The following is a 19352-nucleotide window of genomic DNA, read 5'->3' on the forward strand; positions in this document are numbered from 1 at the left end:
GTTCTTTTCCTCCACCCCAGCCACCAACTCCAGACACAGGGGGATTCTGGGAGTTGGAGTTTTGATCGCCCTCAGGCTCAAAAGCTTGGCACTTTTAACCCTGCAGTTTCTCTCCTCTCCATCCCCAGTGCCCTATCTGGGGAAGTGGGCTGGCGTCCAGGCAAGCTCCAGTCGCAATAGTTATGGTCCAGGGTCGCCAATTGCGTAGACTGGAGGATTTTGGGCCTAGATATGCCCCATCTGACTGGAGTAGTTGGGGTTACTGACCTCCAGGGGGTTAAACAAATGAGGCAGGTTCGGAAATTGACAGCAGCAAAACCGTGTGGGGGGATTAAAAAGTATCCTAGGAGCCTCTTGTGGTGCAGAGTGGTAAGGCAGCTACATGCTGCCTGAAGTTTTGCCCATGAGGCTGGGAGTTCAATCCCAGCAGCCGGCTCAAGGTTGACTCAGCCTTCCATCCTTCCGAGGTCGGTAAAATGAGTACCCATCTTGCTGGGGGGTAAACGGTAATGACTGGGGAAGGCACTGGCAAACCACCCTGTATTGAGTCTGCCATGAAAATGCTGGAGGGCGTCACCCCAAGGGTCAGGCATGACCCGGTGCTTGCACAGGGGATACCTTTACCTTTTTATGTGAAAAAATATTCACATTTAAAGTAATCATGTTTCAGTGGTGCCTAAACATAAATTAACCCCCCCCCCCATAATCACTGATTTCAAGCACATCTTCCTCAGAACCTTTTAGTTCCTAGCTTGGTTTGCAGACTGGGTCTGTTTCTTTTTCTTTCCCTTTTTTGTTTTCAACACAGGTCAGTTCACCTGGAGAAAATGGCCACTTTGGAAGCCTTCTTCAGGCTACACCCCCAAATCTCCAGGTATTTCCCAACCTGGAGTTGATTTCTCTAGGGCAGGGGTAGTCAAACTGCGGCCCTCCAGATGTCCATGGACTACAATTCCCATGAGCCTCTGCCAGCAAATGCTGGCAGGGGCTCATGGGAATTGTAGTCCATGGACATCTGGAGGGCCGTAGTTTGACTACCCCTGCTCTAGGGCTAGCCCTATCTCATCAGATCTGGGGGCACAAAGAGGGTCCATGCTTGCTAGTGTTTGGATGAGAGGCCTCCAAGTAATATTAGGATCATGAGCCTCACTGGATCACCATAAATCAGCTGGAAATTGACAGCACAGCCCACCACCAGGTCTTCCCCCCCTTCAGCTGGACCTGGACAGAATTCAAAGTCATCTCCAGCCTACAGGAATCTGTTCCCTTGGAGAAAGGGGCAGCTGTGGCGATTAGACACTTGGGCATCACATCCCCGATGAGTTCCCTAACCCAGGGATAGTCAACCTGTGGTCCTCCAGATGTCCGTGGACTACAATTCCCACAAGCCCCTGCCAGCAAACGCTGGCAGGGGCTCATGGGAATTGTAGTCCACGGACATCTGGAGGACCACAGGTTGACTACCCCTGCCCTAAACCACCCCAAATCCCCACCCTCCCCTGGTTCTGCTCCCAAAACTCGAGGAATTCCCAAACCCAGAGTTGGCAACCCTATCCTGTAAATTTTGGGATGGAGCCCTGGAAGGTTCTCACCTTTGGAGTCCCCCCCATCCAAAGCAGCCATTTTCTCCAGGGGAACTGATCTCTGGAGCCTGGAGAACTCCAGATTAGAAGCCGCATTTGGGAGGTTTGCGATGCTACCTGCAACTCTCAGGTGGTGGGAGGGATATGAAGGCCCCAGAGACGCCTGTTTTCATTTTATTATCCAGCATGGGGATTCCCACCAGGATTCCCAGGCCCTCCCTAGTGCTTTCAAGCTTAATTGTTCTGTTTTGCCAGAAGCCAGCCTCTCCTCTTTCAGTCTGCTCCCCGCTGGCACAGCTGATCCTCGGGCTGTCTTCTGCAGTCCCTTGAAAACATTGCTGCAGTGGAAGCCTGACAAACAGTAGATTGCTCCCACCTCTCCCGTCTTTGGATCTACCTGGCAATTTCCAAATATATCCATGTTTCTTACAGGTTTTCTTTGGAAAACCCAGGTACACTTGGGATGCTTTACCCAAAAAATACTGGTAAAGTGTTTTTCAAATAGATTTTCAGCTTGGGGAGATCCAAATGCACATCCCTATAAGATCCCCCCCCCCCATGTAGCTTAAGCACCTGAAGTGTTAGGTTCAGTGCAACGATACATGAGCCGCTGTGCGGGAATAAGGCCCTCAGCTGGACTTGGAAAGCCTGAGTGGTGGGTGGTGAAGTTCTTGGACTAGCATCTGGGGGACACAGGGGGGCAGTGTTGGGAACTCTGTCATGGGATATTGGTGGGAGTCCTGGAGCCATTTGTTGGCAGGAATAAAACGAGGCTGGAGAACAGTGCACACTGCCTGGAGTTCCTTGGAAAAAAGACTGGGTGAAAATATAAGATACATAAAATGGTGGAACAGAGACACACTCTTCCCCCCCACACACACACACAAAATGACAGACACCCAACGATCTTAAGAAATCCACATTAGCAGTTCATTCTCCCCTTCCTAGAATGAGTTGTTCATTGTTTCTTTTGTAAGGATGGACCTTACCATGGCTCCACATATCACATATCTGTTCCAGCAGCTGCTGGGTACCTATTTTCACCGAGTACAACTCTTTTATCCACCTATAATAAGCATCTCTGAGAGCCAGTTTGGTGTAGTGGTTAGGAGTGCGGACTTCTAATCTGGCATGCCAGGTTCAATTCTGCGCTCCCCCACATGCAGCCAGCTGGGTGACCTTGGGCTCGCCATGGCACTGATAAAACTGTTCTGACCGGGCAGTGATATCAGGGTTCTCTCAGCCTCACCCACCCCACAGGGTGCCTGTTGTGGGGAGAGGAATGGGAAGGCGACTGTAAGCCACTTTGAGCCTCCTTCGGGTAGGGAAAAGCAGCATATAAGAACCAACTCTTCTTCTTCTTCTCTCTTCCAAGAGCCCTGCTGGATCCAACCAGTGGTCCATCTAGTCCAGCATCCTGGTCCACGCAGGGACCAACCAGTTCCTCTGGAAGGCCAAGAACAGGGCACAGCGTCCAAGGCCTTCCCCTGATGTTGTCTCCTGGCTATGGGATTCAAGTTGACTGGAAGTTCCCCTCGGTCACCATGACTAGTAGCCACTGATAGACTTATCCTCCTTGAATCCTCCATCTAATCCCTTTTACAAGAACATGAGAAAAACCCTGCCGGATCAGACCAGTGCTCCATCTAGTCCGGCATCCGGCCCACACACTGGCCAACCAGCTCCCCTGGAATTATGACGACTGTAATGCCAAAACAGAAAGCATAGAGAAAAGTGAGGTCCCATGTCTGGTTTATTTGTAGCTCTCTTTTTTAAAAAATCGGGGGGGGGAGGGACCCAAAAGGAGGACCTCCAAGGGGCAGGTCTAAGTGCCATCAGAGCAACTGGGGGGGAGGGGGTTTGGGGAAGACAGCACACACACACACACCCTTCTCTTTGTGGAACGGAGAGGAAACTCTCCTCCCTTCCTTCATTCTCACACACACAAACAGACACAGATTGCAAACAGCAGTATAAAACAGCCCCCTCTTCCCTTCTTCGAATGCGAAGCCCTCAGTCTCCGCCACCAGGGGGCAGTAAAGACAGACACAGAGTTTCTCGAGCGCTGAGGCCGGGGATCCGGGTAAGGGAAGGGGCCTAACTGGAGGAGCCGATCCTTGCTGACGGATCCTGGACACAGCAGTGACGTTAGGGAAGAAGCTTCCCGAGAAGGGGGAGGCGCATAAGGACAGGGACGATGGACGTGTCTCTGAGGAAATTGATCCCAGCCATCCCTACGGAGCGGATGCTTCCGGGAACAGTTCTGTCCGTCTCTCGCGCCGACCACGTCCCCCCACCGAGTGGCGTGTCCCTTTCCCTAGCCGGGGGGTCGGGCATCCGCAGGGCTCTCCGCGATGCAGTCACAGCTTCTCTTCGCCCTCCCCCAGAGGGGCTGGTGCTAGCCACCGGCGTGTTCTCCCAAGTACAGGCTGCGGGGCGGCTGCTGCCGCCGGCTTGAGGAGGACAAGGAGGGGCGGTGGGCCCGCAGAGCCGCCCGGGTCGTCCGTCCGGAAAAGGCCTGCGGGGAAGGCTGCGTGCGGTTGTCCGGGGCGGCCTCCTGGCGCTTGAGGAAGGGCGGCACCGTGGAGCTCTTGATGTGGATGACGCGGGTGTCCATCACCTCGCAGTCCACCTGCATCATCACCTCGTAGCCCAGCGGGGAACTGTACAGGCTCTCTGGCGGGGAGACAAGGCAACGGTAATGGCCGACTGAGACCGCTTCCGGGCTGACGGCGGCCCGCGGATGGGCCTCTGTGTCCGCCCCTCCCCAGGTCCCTCCCCAAGTTGCCCTCTTACCGTTGAGGGCCATGGCGGGCATCACCAGGGACATCTTGGGGCGAGAGGTTTTGTTGTGGCTGATGGCAGGCAGCAGCAAATGGTCCTGAGGGGAAGGGAGGAGGGGGGGAAGAGAGGCTGTGGGTTATATGGAACAATAAACTATAAGGGGTCAGGGACAGGAAACGGAGATTCTGGTTTGACTGCAGAACAGGGTGGGGGAGGCCTAAAGGGTGGTACCAAAGCCTCCCAAAGGAAACAGTTTTGGGATGGGAAACAGCAAAGTTCCTTTCATTTCCCTCTAACACAACAGCCCAGCAAAGTAGGCCTCCCTTTCTCTGCTCCTTGCCCCTCAACCAGACTCTCTGGGGAGCCTCGGAAGTTTCCTCTCCTTGCTGGGGCTGCCAGTCCCTCAGTCTCAGCCTGCTTTCACCTCTGATGCCACCAAGAGGCACGGGAGAGCTGCCTTCCGACTGGAGGATGGGCAGCCCCACAGAGGCAGTTAGGAACAGGTCACAGGATGGCCTCTTTGGGGAGGCCCAAAGGCCAGACGGCCGACCTTGCCACAAGTTCCCCTGCTGGACGGAGGACTCTATGCAGAACACCACGTGATTCTGATCTCCTCCCGAGAACATAAGCTGTCGCTTTTCTCCAAGGGGAATGCTGGGCTCTGAAGACTGTCCAAAGTTTGTCATTCAGGGCCTGCAGCACAAATTGAAGCCCTTCCTGTACTTGGGACTCTCAAAAGCAAGTCTCTGAAATGTGAACTTTGGTTCCTTCTAATAATAGTACTTAACGGTGTAATAAAAGCGGAACGTTCTATTAACAAGTTATTTGGCATGATGGCTAACTGGAGCATCCGATTTCAGAAACAGTCAGGGTGCCTAACACTTGCCCGCCCTTCACGCAAGGTGGGAAATCTAGGAGAAGAACAAAGCTTGGAGAGGCCGTGATGTCATAGAACTCTAGAGTTGGAAGGGACCATAGAGGCCATCTAGTCCCACCTCCTGCTCAGTTCAGATCAGCCTCAAGTATCCAGGAGAAATATCTGTCCAGCCGCTGCTTGAAGACCGCCAGTGTGGGGGAGCTCACCACCTCCTTAGGCGGCCCATCCCACTGCTGAACTACTTTGAATGTGACAATCTAGTGCCTTCTGCTTTTAATCTCTACCACAAAGACAAAGCGAAATTCCTAGAGCATCACCATGAGACCACTTCCCCCTCCCCTCCCACTGATGTTCTTCCGGGATGGGAAATTGCCACTGGGGCAAGTAAGCGGCTGGATACCAGCGGGAATCTTCTGTCTCTGCATCCTTTTTAAGACTCCTGGGCACCCTCTGGAAAACAGGGTGCTGGATTTCCCAGGCCTGCAGCCGACCCAGCATGACTCTTAGCCCCTTCCGATCAATCCGTTCTCCTCCCGGCCATCATTCCAGCACTTCCCGCTCACCCTGCGGAATGACACCACGTAGAAGGTATCCTCGCGCCGATCGATGGCATCCATGAAGTCGTGCTCCTTGTGGTCAGGATGCTGGTACACCTGCAGCTGGCTCAGGGAACTCCTGGAAGCAGGGGGAGAGCAGATGTGGGGGAAGGCTGCACGGGGTGAGTAAGCCATGGGCACCAGGGCCGGCCTATCCTGCCCCACGGGAAGAGGGCAAGAAGGACCAAGGCCTTAGGAAACACGCGCCCAGCGGATGAATTCATTTGACTTCCCGCACCCCTTGGGAAGAGGAGCATCCGGACGGAGGGAGATGCAGCTGCAGAACCAGCCAGGGCCACTGGCCATCAGCGGCTGGGGTGGAGGGGGAAAGTGGGAGCTGGACGAGGGACTCACTGCAGAGGGCAAAGACAGCTGACGCAGAAGTGGCTTACCTCTCTGGGTGGCTGGGGGGGCTGGCTGGGACGTAGCGGGAAGGGCTCAGGGGCTTCTTTTCTTTGTTTTTCTCCTGAAGGGAAACAGAGAGTGGTTTGAGATGGGAGGGCGGGGGTCCTGCAAAACAGAGGCCTCTGCACCGCCTCCCAAGCAATATCCCCTCTCTCCCTCAGCCTTCTGGGAGGGAACTACAGCAAAGATTGTACGAACATGCAAGATCGGCAGTGTGCATAACTGAGTAGAATATAAGAGGGCGTCCTGCAGGGGGCACTGGAGAGGTGTATTTAGCATAGATAGGCACTTCCTGGTGACTTTCAAATTATCTCTTCCAGTGTCCCAATTGGTTAACCAGGAGACTTCCTGGTTTTTTAGCACACTTCCTCCTGGCTTGCCTCCAGAACAGCAGTTGAACAGAAGCATGACTGCAGACAACAGCTAGCTAGACTGTTACATCTTTCTCTCTCTCTCTCTCTGCACAGTTAATTCTATTACTGAAGACACCTGGTGCTCTTTCCCTTCGGCTACTGGAACTCTGCCACAAAGATTCCAGGTACCACCTTCCGGTCCAAACGGTTATCCCATGACTCCCACTTCCCCGCCCCCAAGGCTACAGCTGAGGCCTTCCCTTCCAGGCCTGTTAACCCCTACCTGGTTGGCCTGCGTGGCTTTCCGTGACTGCGAGGGTTTCCGCCCATTGATCTGATGCCTCCGGACCCAGCCGCTCAGTTCATCTGCCAGCCTGCAGCGGGATGGGGAGAACAAGGGGGAGAGGAAAAGTTGGTCCCATCATCCCCGTTTGCTGGGTTTGTCGCCCTCCCCTCTTTTCACCGGCAGAAGGGCTTCACGGCGTGAGAGCAACTCCTCCCCCCCCCCAAATTGCTCGGCTGCAACCCCCTCCCCTAACCCGAGCCTACCTGAGCGACTCGGTGCGGTTGAACTGGCGGCAGTCGGAAGCCAGGAACAGCTTGTCCAGGTCCCGTAGCACGAGGTCCTTCATGTCCGAGAAGGGGGCAGAGAGGTTTCTGGAGGGGGAGGGGAGGGGGCCGAAAGAACAAGACACTCTTCAGGCCAAAGGGGGCCACAGAGAGTCGCGTGAAAACTGCCTTGTCCTCAATCAGGCACCCAGTCCAGCCAAGTCGATATCGTCCCTTCAGCCTGGCAGCAGCTCTCCCCGTTCTCAGGCAGGGGCCTTCCCCATCTACCTAACAGGGAGTTCCTCCTATGGGCAACTCGCCCGGTCCTTTTGAACTGGAGGGGCCGGGGATTGAGCCTGGGACCTTCTGCCACTGAGCTGCAGCCTTGTCCCAGTCAATTAATAATAATGATAATCATTATAATAAATAAGCCTCTTGTGGCGCAGAGTGGTAAGGCAGCAGACGTGCAGTCTGAAAGCTCTGCCCATGAGGCTGGGAGTTCGATCCCAGCAGCCGGCTCAAGGTCGACTCAGCCTTCCATCCTTCCGAGGTCGGTAAAATGAGTACCCAGCTTGCTGGGGGGTAAAACAGTAATGACTGGGGAAGGCACTGGCAAACCATCCCGTATTGAGTCTGCCATGAAAACGCTGGAGGGCGTCACCCCAAGGGTCAGACATGACTCGGTGATTGCACAGGGGATACCTTTACCTTTAATAAATTTATTATTATTATTATTATTATTATTATTATTATTATTATTATTATTATTAGGATTTATAGCCCACCACTCCCCTAAGGCTCGTGGTGGGTAGCAACATATAACCCCCCCGATAAAAAACCCTAATACATAAAAGCCATCCTAATACATAAACACATCAACCAACCCAACATGGCGACATTACCCAAGGAGGAGACAAGGGAGAGCCTGAAGGACTGCAGAAGAGGGAGACTCCATCTCACCAGGTGGCGCCGGCCTCAGCCATAAGCCTGTTGGAAGAGCTCCGTTTTGCAGGCCTTGCGGAAAGCTGATAAATTCCGCAGCTCTTCCGGAAGCTCATTCCACCAGGTAAGGGCCTGGTTGAGGCCAGACGCGCCTCCCGGGGGCCTGGAACCACCAGCAAGTTAGTCCCCGCAGAGCATAAGGCCCCTATTATATCCTGCCCTTCCACGTCGCTCTGGGAGGGTAACAATATTTAAAACGTACGGCTAAAAATCTGAAAGGTTTACGATTATCCTGGTACCCCTAGCTCAAATTTCCCCAAAACATTGTTTATACATGCAGCAAGGAGGTGAAGAAACGCTTCTTGAAGAATGACAACAGCAACATCAAAAAGTCACAGGTCTGGAAATGAACCTGTAGCAACATGCACCGAGTAAGAAGCAAATCTCCTCCACGTGACCTCAGAGAGAAGGTTCTGCGGCCTGAACTTCAAAAACTGGATAGAAGAGGAGGGGAATTGGACAATCAGAGCAGTCCAGCAGTGGAATTGGCTATCTAGGGAGGTGGTGAGCTCCCTTCACTAGCGGTCTTTAAGCAGCGGCTGGACAGCTACTTATCCTGGAGGCTTTAGGCTGGTCCTGCATTGAGAAGAGGGGTTGGACTAGATGGCCTGCAGGACCCTTTCAATGGGTGCGATGGAAGTCCTGACTTTGCAAGCTGACCACAGGAGGGGACCAATAGGACCAGAGGGGGCCAGTAGGACTAACTGAAAGAAAGGGGCCCAAGGCCGGCTCCCCTGGGACCACCCAACAAATTCCTTCGTATCTACTCCAGTCTGTCCATCTCGTGGGGACCCAAGGTGGACTCCAGGTCTGAATTGAGGCCCATGGCGAGACTTGAGCTTGCGGCCTTCCAGGTGAGTCTCTGGGCTACCAAGCCCCACACCCACCCACAATCACACCCATCCACAATCACACCCACCCACAATCACACACACACACACAATTTACCGGAATGGCGTCTTCCCAGGCTTGGCTGGAGCCTCCTCTTGCTGCTCAGGCAGCTCCTCCTCGGGGACTTCCAGAGCCTCCTCCGTGAGGGTGAGAAGGTGTCTCCGGCTGGGACCGGCCTCTGCTTCCTGCCTGGGCAGGTCCACGTCGGCTACTTTCCGCTCGCTGATGCTGGGGGAAGGTGGAAATCCAGAGTCAAGGGCAGGGAAGTTTCAGACGCCTTCCTGAAGAATTCAATTTGCACGGGGCGCCCTAAGACGCCAACCTGCCAGGAGAACACTTCAGCCGTTGCGGAAAAGGCTCGGTGGCAGATGGGGACTCCCACTCCACTCTCTCCCCATCTCCAAAAGTCAGGGAATGAGAGTAGAAAGCAGCAAGGCAACAATGGGAGGAGGGGAATTTCAAGAGGTCCCCCCCCCCCGGGGAAGAGATTCAGACAGCGATCATCTCCCCCAAGCAATAGGGCCTCCCCCTAACCCAGGGATAGTCAAACTGCGACCCTCCAGATGTCCATGGACTACAATTCCCATGAGCCCCTGCCAGCGTTCGCTGGCAGGGGCTCATGGGAATTGTAGTCCATGGACATCTGGAGGGCCGCAGTTTGACTACCCCTGCCCTAACACATCTGCCAGGGTTAGCTTGTACCTGGCAAGCACCCAATGCCACGTTCCTCACACACACCCCACCCTGATGAATCTTGGGGGGAGGGACATAGAGAGACAGGGAAAGGTGAGCTAAGCAGCTTATCGACTTAGCAAGGGGTAACAACGCACAGGGCCTGGAGGGGCGGGGGGCTCACCTGACCGGCCCAAAACTGAAGGCGATGAAGAGCAGCACCACCATGACGCAGATGACTTTCCGATTCCCGGAGCCAAACTTCAGATCGCCGTTCTGAGGAAAGGGAAGAGGCAAAAATGAGCCGCCATCCTTCGCAAGAACCGCCTACTGACCATTGCAGAAGCCTTGTGCAAGTTTGTCCCCTGGCATTTAGTGTTCAAAGGCCTGCTTCCTCTGAACCTGGAAGTCCCACTTGATCCTGGTGGTTGTGGAATCACAGAGCGGGAAGGGGCCAGGCGGGCCACCGAGTCCACTCCTGGGATCCTGGTCAGGGAGATCCTACCGAGACACTGATCCTAGGATACTGAGATCCTGCTCAGTGCAGGATCAGCCTAAAGGATCTAGGATAAGGATCCTTTCATTGGCTGGTTGAAGACCACCAGAGTGAGGGGGAGATAACCACCTGCTTAGGCAGCCCATTCCACTGCTGAACTACTCTGACTGCAACAGAAGGGAGGGAGGGAGGGAGGGAGGGAGGGAAGAAGGAAGGAAGCAAGGGAGGGAGGGAGGAAGCAAGGGAGGGAGGGAGGAAGGGAGGAAGCAAGGGAGGAAGGGAGGGAGGAAGGAAGCAAGGGAGGGAGGGAGGGAGGAAGGGAGGGAGGAAGCAAGGGAGGGAGGAAGGAAGGAAGGAAGGGAGGAAGGAAGCGAGGGAGGGAGGGAGGAAGGGAGGGAGGAAGCAAGGGAGGGGGAAGGAAGGAAGGGAGGAAGCAAGGGAGGGAGGGAGGGAGGGAGGAAGGAAGCGAGGGAGGGAGGAAGGAAGGGAGGGAAGGAAGGAAGCAAGGAAGGGAGGAAGGGAGGGAGGAAGCAAGGGAGGAAGCAAGGGAGGGAAGGGAGGGAGAGAGGGAGGGAGGAAGCAAGGGAGGGAAGGGAGGGAGAGAGGGAGGAAGGGAAGAAGGGAGGAAGGGAGGGAAGGAAGGAAGGAAGCGAGGAAGGGAGGACCGCTGTAAGCCCAATTGGGAACGGTGGTTTATAATAAACTCAAATAATAAATACATACATATTAAACAAACAAACAATAAACCTCCCAACTCCAGAGTGCCAATCGGCCCCTCTTGACCCAGCTGCCCAGGCCACGAGAGCCAAGAGCTGACGTAGACCTTCCTGCCCACCCGCTCCCAATCTCGAAGGAGGGCAGGGGGCGAGGGGCGAGGAGCAGGGGGAAGCAGGAGCTAAGCTTCACCAGCAAGGATGCCGCCCCTGTCTCAGACCGGCGAGGGCACACCTCGTGGAGGACGCCGTCCAGCCGCCGCCGGAGGAGTGCGTTCTCCCGCCGCAGCCTCTCGTTGTCGGCCAGGGCTTCCCGCAGCCGGGCCTCCAGCCCCTGCAGGTATTCCTTCTTTTTCCTCCGGGACTGGCAGGCCGACTCGCGGTTCTTGATCATCCGCTGCTGCCGTTTCAGCACTTTCAGCTTGAAAGGAGGACCGAGAGAAAAATGTTAGCGATGGACACCCTTAAAAAAATAAAGAAGAACAGACGAAATAACGTTCCAGTGAGCAAGGATCCGAGCAAAAAGACACACTCTCCGGAAAGGAGATGGATCCACTGCTATCCGGTATCACAACAGCTGCTAAGGGCTTTAGAGGCACAAAAAGAGCTTGCAGAGTTCAGCAGCTACCCGGAAAGGGCACATCTGGATCCAGAAATGACCCCCAGAATGCTCAGGGTTGGCAGAAGGGGATGGATATTCAGGGTTGGCAGAAGGGGATGGATCTTCCAGGTACAAAGTTTGTGCAATTGTTCCTGAGGAACAGGAGGTTGGACTAGATGGCCTGTATGGCCCCTTGCAACTCTATGGTTCTATGATTCTAACCCCGAGTGCTGAATTCAGCAGTGGCCAAAGGGCAGGGCGGGACGGGGAGCGCCAGGACGGCAAAGAGGGGAGGACGGGAAGCCGGGATGCAACGGCGCGACTTACATCAATCTCCGGACTGCAGGATCCTATTTGCGTGGGCGCCGGGACGATGGTTTTGGTTTCCGGCTTGGGGGCGGAGGGAGCGGGCTTTGTGGGGAGGCCTTCCTTCACAGGGGACTGGACCTTGATCAGGCCAGACACCGGGAGGTGCAACAGTTCCGACTGGGAGATCACGACGCCCTGCGCTGGGACTGGGGGGGAAAAGCAGATGGCCGTGTCAACACCCTGCACCGCAAGGCGGAGAGTCCCCTTCCCTGCTGCCCTGGAAAGGAACATAGCTAATTCCTCCAGCCAGCCTGCATCAAGCTCTTACTTTGCAGATACCGCCGAAGCATTTGTCAGATTTCGAGGGACCCGAAATGCGATAACTGCGCCCCCCCCCCTCCGGAAAGTGAAAAGAGCCTCAGCCGGCAAAGATTTCAATGGTCCCACCCCATCCAGGCCCATCATTGGCCATTCTGGGAGGGGTGGGTCAACCTGCCCAAATAACTTTTAAAAAATCAAGCCTTTTTCTTTCGTCTTTGGTTGGAGCTGGAAATGGCAGGCACAGGGTGGGAGGGCTCTCCCCGCTGCTGTTTTGAAAACCTCCATGCCACGGTGCCATTGAGGGACCTACGTGGTACCTCTGCTTCCCGCTATTAAGAGATTCTTTGGAACGGTTGCCCCTGGCATCACAGAGTGGAAAGCGGCCCCGTTGCTGGGTTACCTGCGATTCCAGGGCCAATTGTCTGCGGCTGGGCGGCAGGGACAGGCTGCAGTACGATGGTCTTACTGGAGGCGTTGGCTGGCTGCACCGGCACAGTGGTGACCACCAGGGGCTTGGGTTGGATGGGGGGCTTCCGGCTGAGGATGCTCTCGGCTTTGTTGGGGGCTGCGGCTCTCCCTGTAACAGAACGGGACAGTCACCGAGGTGGCAGGAGCCTTCCCCCTTTTCGGGGCTCTCAAGTCCGAGCCGGGATCAGGGTTTGCCGCTGGGCCACCGCCTCCGGCGCCAGGCGTTGCCTGCGGAAAACCAGAGTGATGTGATTCGAGCAGCAGGGAGAGGAATCTGACAAGAGGAGAACAGGGTATGTGGGTGTGCAATTAAGCTCTGGAAGCTAGGTTTGATTGAGCCACTGTTTGTTGAACTCTACCCTGCCGCATTCCTATTACTGGAAGAAGCAGAGCTCCCCCTCACTGGCAGTCTTCAAGCAAAGGTTGGATGCACACTTTTCTTGGATGCTTTAGGATGCTTAGGGCTGATCCTGCGTTGAGCAGGGGGTTGGACTAGATGGCCTGTATGGCCCCTTCCAACTCTATGATTCTATGATTCTATGACTAGATGGCCTGTATGGCCCCTTCCAACTCTATGATTCTCATCATATGCCATGAGCTTTAACAGCAACACTTTGCTCATTCAATTCTTTGGTTTTAAAGAGGCTGGACTTCATATGCTGAACACCCTGCTGTGTCACAGGCATTCCAATTAACTGGGATGAAAGCATCAGTGAGAATGTTAAGAGGTAGTGCACTTCCGTAAGGGAAATGAAAGGTCAACATGCCGGTGGAGGACAAAACCGCAAGTGGCGAAGAAGAGATGGCTTTTTATAGCCCGCTGTCTACGACCTGAAGGAGACCCAATTGCGGCTTACAAAGACCTTTCCCTTCCTCTCTCCACAACGGACACCCTGTGAGGGAGGCGGGGGTGAGAGAGCTCCAAGAGAACCGCTCGGAGAGAACAGTGACTGGTCCGAGGTCACCCGGCTGGCTGCACGTGGAAGAGCGAGGAATCAAACCTGGTTCTTCAGATTAGTCCGTGGCTCTTTGAACCCCTACACCACGCGGTCCCTGTAAGGCGGCAGAGCATATGGAGTCAGAACAGCATGCATTCGTTTGAGCCCTCTGACCATCTCTTTGCTTCTTGCGATGGCTGGAGAGGCAGCTTCCAAAAGCACCCATTCGTAGCTAGAAGATCCTCTCCTTATTTCCTACTGCAGGGCCTCTAAGACGGAGCTCTTTGCCAGATCTACAGATGAGGGCGGGTACAGCTCTGGTAGGGCTCCCCTCCCAGAAGACATTCACCACCAATCTGTACATCATTGGTGGTGGCCAGCTGATGCATTATGGATGCCCTTCCAGCAGGCGTACCGCTATAGCAGCAGTTCTCAACCTGGGGGTCGGGACCCTTTTAGGGGTCAAACAACCTTTTTACAGGGGTTGCGGCAGGGCAAGCAGCTTGGCTAGGGGGGGCGCCATCCACACAACAGCCTTGCGGGGTAGATCGTGATAGAGCGTTTGTCTGTCTGGAGCAGCGGAAAACAGCAAGATGGGCACGGTGGGACAAGAGGCAGAACTGAACTGAGAAACCACGGAGAAAATCCCAATTCATATACAATCATGGACAATGGATCTTCACGCCCTTGGTCAGTCTCGGTTTAATTTCTGTGAAAGAACACTTGCATCGTTTCATGGTTGGGGGTCATCACAACGTGAGGAACTGGATTAAAGGGTCAAGGCATTAGGAAGGCTGAGAACCACTGCGCTATAGGATGGCGCTTATGTTTACCACCATGGTTGATTGTGCTGCTTGTGCTTCTAAATGGGGTTTTAATGGGATGTTATGCACTGGAATTGTCTTGTAACCTGCCACAGGCTGGCTCGCTGGGAGTGACGGGCAATAAGTCTAATCCAGGGGTAGTCAAACGGCGGCCCTCCAGATGTCCATGGACTACAATTCCCATGAGCCCCTGCCAGCATTCTCTGGCAGGGGCTCATGGGAATTGTAGTCCATGGACATCTGGAGGGCTGCCGTTTGACTACCCCTGGTCTAATCCATCAATCAACCCCCACCCCTGCTGTGTACCTGTGTCAGGCGCCGGGACGACGCTGATGTGCACAGTGCCGAACGGGGGAGACAGGACATCTCCGAACATGCATGGTGGCGTTGGGGGGTGCTCCGTCTTCACCCCAATCACTTCAGCCGGGCCGGGGGCCTGGAAGGGAGATGGGGGGAAAACAATGAAGCTTGGAGAACATGGAAACCTGGAGGAAGACGGAATGTGAGGTTACACACCCAAAGGGGATCGGGGCGACGTACCTGCCCTGGGCAATCCGGAGACGAGGAAGAAGAGGAGGCAGAGGACGAGTCAGAGCAGTGTGATGAGGCAGGGGAGACCGGCTCGGATTTGACCTGCAGCTCTGCAGGCAGAAGGAGGGGAACAAACCACTAGCCTGAATCCGTTTCCCTCACGACAAAGCCGGGGGAAGAAAAGCAAAACAATTGTGGTTTCATTTCTGTGCCTGGGCGAAATCCCCCTCAGTCCCTAAGGCTGTGCGCCACCAAAAGCAGATCCCACTGAATCTGCCCCCTCCACTTCCTCTGGCAAGTGTGCTGGTCGATGCCCTCTTCACTACCATTTCTGGAGAGGATCATCTGGCATTTTGGTGATCTCAGTGCAGAAGGGAGTGGGGGCTCTTCAGCAACATATCTGAGATCCCTCAGAAAGCAGATCCTCCCATTCCTCTTTCAAGGGCTCTGCCGGGAGCCGTGAAGTTCCCACCTTCAACGTTCACCAGGGCTCCAGCTCCAGCTGGTTCCTAACCACACACCGGAGGGGTGGATTCCACAGGGAGTTTCTGACGGCAACGTTCAGAAATGCCGTGTGGGATCCAAGCCAAAACCCTGCTTATCTGGCACAGAGCTTAGAAGACGAGAAGCTTTTCCATTTGAAACCTGGGGGTTTTGTCCCACTGTCTTGCTCGGGGAGATACACCCAAAAGCTGGCAGAGAGCACTTGCAAAGACAGCTCAGAAACAAAACTTTATGCCCTCCTCTCTTAGCAACAGCTCCAGTCACATGACATTATTCGCCTTGACCAGCCTTTCTCAACCTTTTTACCACTGAGAAACCCATGAAACATTCTTCAGGTTTCGAGAAACCCCAGAAGTGGCACAGTCCTGCAGAATATGGCTGGGAAGCAGAGCTGGGGACATGCCCACCTGGGGCCCCTCATTTTCCTGCCCCCTCCTGGCCCATCATTGGCCATTTCGGGAGGAGAATAGGTCAAAATGTTCATATCACCTGATAAATGCCCGACACATTTCAAAAAAATATATATGAATGAATCAACTCCCACTCATTTGGGAAACCCTTCCAGGGCTGTCAAGAAACCCTGGCTGAGAAAGCCTGACTCAGACTTTTAAGCAGAACCACACAAAATTGCTCGACAATTCCGGAAAGAAAAAAGCTGTGTGTCGCACTCAAGGCTAATACCTTTCTTGCAGCTTATACCACCGTCAATTTCATCCTGGCCTGGGAACTAGATCCATCCCTTCTACTTCCTTGACATGCTGTCAACACCATCGGGCCTAGCCTTAGGATGAACAGCTTGCCCTCCCCCCCCCACACACACACACAGGTGTGCGATGCCTGGCCACAGCCACAGCCCCAGTGGCAAGGGAGCTCCAAAGCCACAGCTCAAATGCTGCAGAAATTCACCGATGGACTGTAAAGTCAAGCCTTACTGGATTGGGACCGCCCCACTGCCACAAGCAGGTCTACTCAACTTCCATCTCAGATACAGTTCTGGCAGTGCTCACCCTGGAACAGGTTATCGTGTAGTGGATCCCACGGAGGGTCCGGCGGCAGCGTTTCCATGTCCAGGTCAAACCCATCGCCAAGCTACAGACGCACAAAGAGGAATGGTGTGAAAACCAAAACAGATCCAACCAGAGGACAGAAGGGCGAGGACACCCCATTCTGCTACGGGCCTCCCCTCCCCCGCTCCAGTCCCGTTTCAGTTCTCTTTCCCCTGTGGTCTTGCACTTCCCCTCGTTCCATCTCGGCTCGCCTTCCCCCACTCTCTCTGCTCTATGTCCTTCTCGACTAAGCTCGGTTCCCGTTCCCTCTCTGTGCCGTTTTTAAATAAAACAAATGCGTACATCATTATTTTCTAGCCCACCCCTCCAATACAGCCCAGGGTGGGAAAACAGCATCGTAATAAAACCAGTAATTAAGTTAACAATCTAAATCCCCCCCTCCACCCCCCCATATGCCAGACAAGGGAGCTTTAACGTTGAAGAGCCAGTCCCCAGCGGAGAAGCCAGCATTTCTTGGTGGTAATTTTGGGCCCCGACCACAAGCCTAGGGGAATAGGTCTGTCTTGCAGGCCCTGCGGAACTAGTTAGGGCCCCGCAGAGCCCAGATCTCCTTCAGGACAGGCTGTGGCAAAGGCCCTCCTCCAGACCAGTCTCATCTGCTTTGGGCCAAGGATGCAGAACAAATGTTGTTCTCAAGATCTTAACACTCTTGGGAAGGTAGGAGAGAAAAGGCGTTCCCATAGAACTGTGCAATATGCTGCATTGCTATAGCTACCAAATGTGCTGCCTGAAATTCCTGTACCACTTTAAAAAATATACCCTCTTATTAGGCTTATCCTTTGGTTTGAAGGCAGCTATACCTGCATGGCCCTTTTGCACAGAACTTTTCTGTCCATGTATCAAGCCCTTACAACTGTCGTTTACTTTACTTTTTTTTTAACCCTGATCTTCCCCCCACAACAGCTTATATCATTCTGCTTCTCTCACAACAGCCCTGTGAGGTAGGTTTGGGCAAGAGTGTATGACGGGCCCAGAGTCACCCAGCAAGTTTGGCTGGTGAGAAGTGACACTTAGGTCTCCTCAGTCCAGCATTCTAACATCTACTAACATTCTAACATGGAGAGCCAGTTTGGTGTAGTGGTTAGGAGTGCAGATTTCTAATCTGGCATGCCGGGTTCGATTCTGCGCTCCCCCGCATGCAACCAGCTTGGTGACCTTGGGCTCACCATGGCACTGATAAAACTGTTCTGACCGAGCAGTGATATCAGGGCTCTCTCAGCCTCACCCACCCCACAGGGTGTCTGTTGTGGGGAGAGGAATGGGAAGGCGACTGTAAGCCGCTTTGAGCCTCCTTCGGGTAGGGAAAAGCGGCATATAAGAACCAACTCTTCTTCTTCTTCTACTCCACACTGTAGTTTGTGGGGGGGAGGGGACTGCCATTTTTGCAAGAGAAAAGCCAGTCCAAGCTAATGAAATCAGAGCTGAACATCTTTGAAATGGTAGGATCAGCACAGTGTGGCGACTGCATTAAACCCACAATATTAGTTTGCGGAGGGGTGGCAGTCTTGCCTTTAAAAACACAGCACTGGAATGGGCCTTAAACTCCCAGCACAGGAAATTCACAACTACCTCCCACGCACCCTGCTCTATGCCCAGATGAAGGCAAGCAAAAACTGCAGGATCCCTGGCCTATCTTGCCTGGAGGAAAATCCCTTCCTGGCCCCAAAGTGGCAATCAGCATTACCCTGTTAGAGCGGTTCCTCAGCGGAACTGGCTTTCTTGGAAAAGGGTAGGCTCTCCTTCTTTGGAGGTTTTTAAGCAAAAGCTAGACAGCTATCTGACAGCAATGCTGATTTTATGAATCTAGGCCTTCTGCACATGTAGTAAACATAGAGTTGAATAAGTGCAGACTAAAGAAATAGGCATGGCAGGGTGAAATGCCCTTCCCAGGAACTTCAACAGTCAGATCCAGTCTTCACAGCCGCAAGCACGGCCCACGGAACTTTCCAGTAGCAAATGCAAATGGGCTGGCAGGTGTGGGAGGAGGGAGGGTGTTAAGCAATTGGCCCAAGCCATATTTAGGGCTTGCGTAAGGTGGTGAAGGAGTAAGAGAGGGGCGGGTCCCAGAGCAAGTGAACGGAAGGGAGAGAACTGGATGCATTTCCTTAAGACACGTGTGAAGGTGGCTCTCTCTCACCATACAACGGTCTCCCTCGGCGTCCACAATGCTGCGCTCCAGACAGGGGAAAAGCTCTGCCGCCACATCTCTGTCCTCGTCCAGGCAGCTGTAGAGACCTGCATCTGTGGGGCAAAACCGGCCATTAGCGGGGCAAGGAAGATAACCAAACGCGCCCGTTCTCCTTGCTACCAACCCCATTTTTCCCATACCACCTGCAATCCCCCCATGCACACCTTTTTCAGGTTATCAGTCTGATAAGGCCTCAGCCCAGCTTTGCACCCAACCAACCAACTCCCTCCTCCACGCCATCTGTTCAAAGCGCCTTAACTTTAACAAGGAGTCATAGCAAGCAGACATTCAACAGGTAAAGCTCTGCCCAGTTACAGAGACCTGCTGAACGGGAGCCTAGTTTGAATCTGCTGAAGGCACAGAGGGGACAAAAACCCACCCTGACGGCCCCTCCCAGTCTCCATTTGAGCCCCTCCTCCAACGCAGCCCCCCCCACAGCAGCCAGGCTCCTCCCACCCGTGACCCCCTGCAATGGTTTGACCCCTTCCCCCAACCAATAAGGAAACCTCTTTCCTTTATGCTCCCCTCACCCCAATCTTCGCTGCTGAGGAGGTTATCCGCGCGGAAGCGGCTCAAGTCGCTCAAAAGCAGCAGCTCCGAAGCCAGCGCCGCCATCTTCCTTCCCCCTTTCCCTATCCTGCACCGCCGCGGCCTCACACCCACCCACCCCCACTGCTGCC

At 54.2% G+C, this 19352-nt stretch overlaps 1 protein-coding gene across 2 annotated transcripts; it reads right to left on the reverse strand.

The window, feature by feature from the left end:
* Nucleotides 1–3318: 3318 nt before the first annotated feature.
* Nucleotides 3319–19319, reverse strand: ATF6B (activating transcription factor 6 beta). 2 transcript variants are annotated; one of them, XM_077330913.1, is made up of 16 exons: nt 19203–19319; nt 18622–18725; nt 16425–16506; nt 14923–15023; nt 14689–14818; nt 12553–12729; nt 11850–12037; nt 11157–11342; nt 9897–9988; nt 9098–9268; nt 7148–7255; nt 6882–6972; nt 6233–6306; nt 5808–5919; nt 4380–4464; nt 3319–4259 (listed from the first exon to the last, which is right to left on the reverse strand). In XM_077330913.1, the coding sequence occupies exons 1-16, from the start codon at nt 19285–19287 to the stop codon at nt 3982–3984; spliced, it is 2064 nt and encodes a 687-aa protein (XP_077187028.1). In that variant the 5' UTR covers nt 19288–19319; the 3' UTR covers nt 3319–3981. The 2 variants fall into 2 exon arrangements, with proteins under 2 accessions (XP_077187028.1, XP_077187027.1); XM_077330912.1 differs by having other exon boundaries at nt 11115–11342.
* Nucleotides 19320–19352: the final 33 nt, after the last annotated feature.

The sequence above is a fragment of the Paroedura picta genome, chromosome 3 (assembly GCF_049243985.1).
Source record: "Paroedura picta isolate Pp20150507F chromosome 3, Ppicta_v3.0, whole genome shotgun sequence".
NCBI classification, from domain to species: domain Eukaryota; kingdom Metazoa; phylum Chordata; class Lepidosauria; order Squamata; family Gekkonidae; genus Paroedura; species Paroedura picta.

Coding starts and splice junctions, on each gene's coding strand:
- ATF6B (XM_077330912.1), bottom strand. CDS start 19,287: ATGGCGGCGCTGGCTTCGGAGCTGCTGCTTTTGAGCGACTTGAGCCGC. Junction 12,730..14,688: donor CGTCCCGGCGCCTGACACAG/GTACACAGCAGG, acceptor GTTCTGTTACAG/GGAGAGCCGCAGCCCCCAAC. Junction 4,260..4,379: donor GCCCGCCATGGCCCTCAACG/GTAAGAGGGCAA, acceptor TCTCCCCGCCAG/AGAGCCTGTACAGTTCCCCG.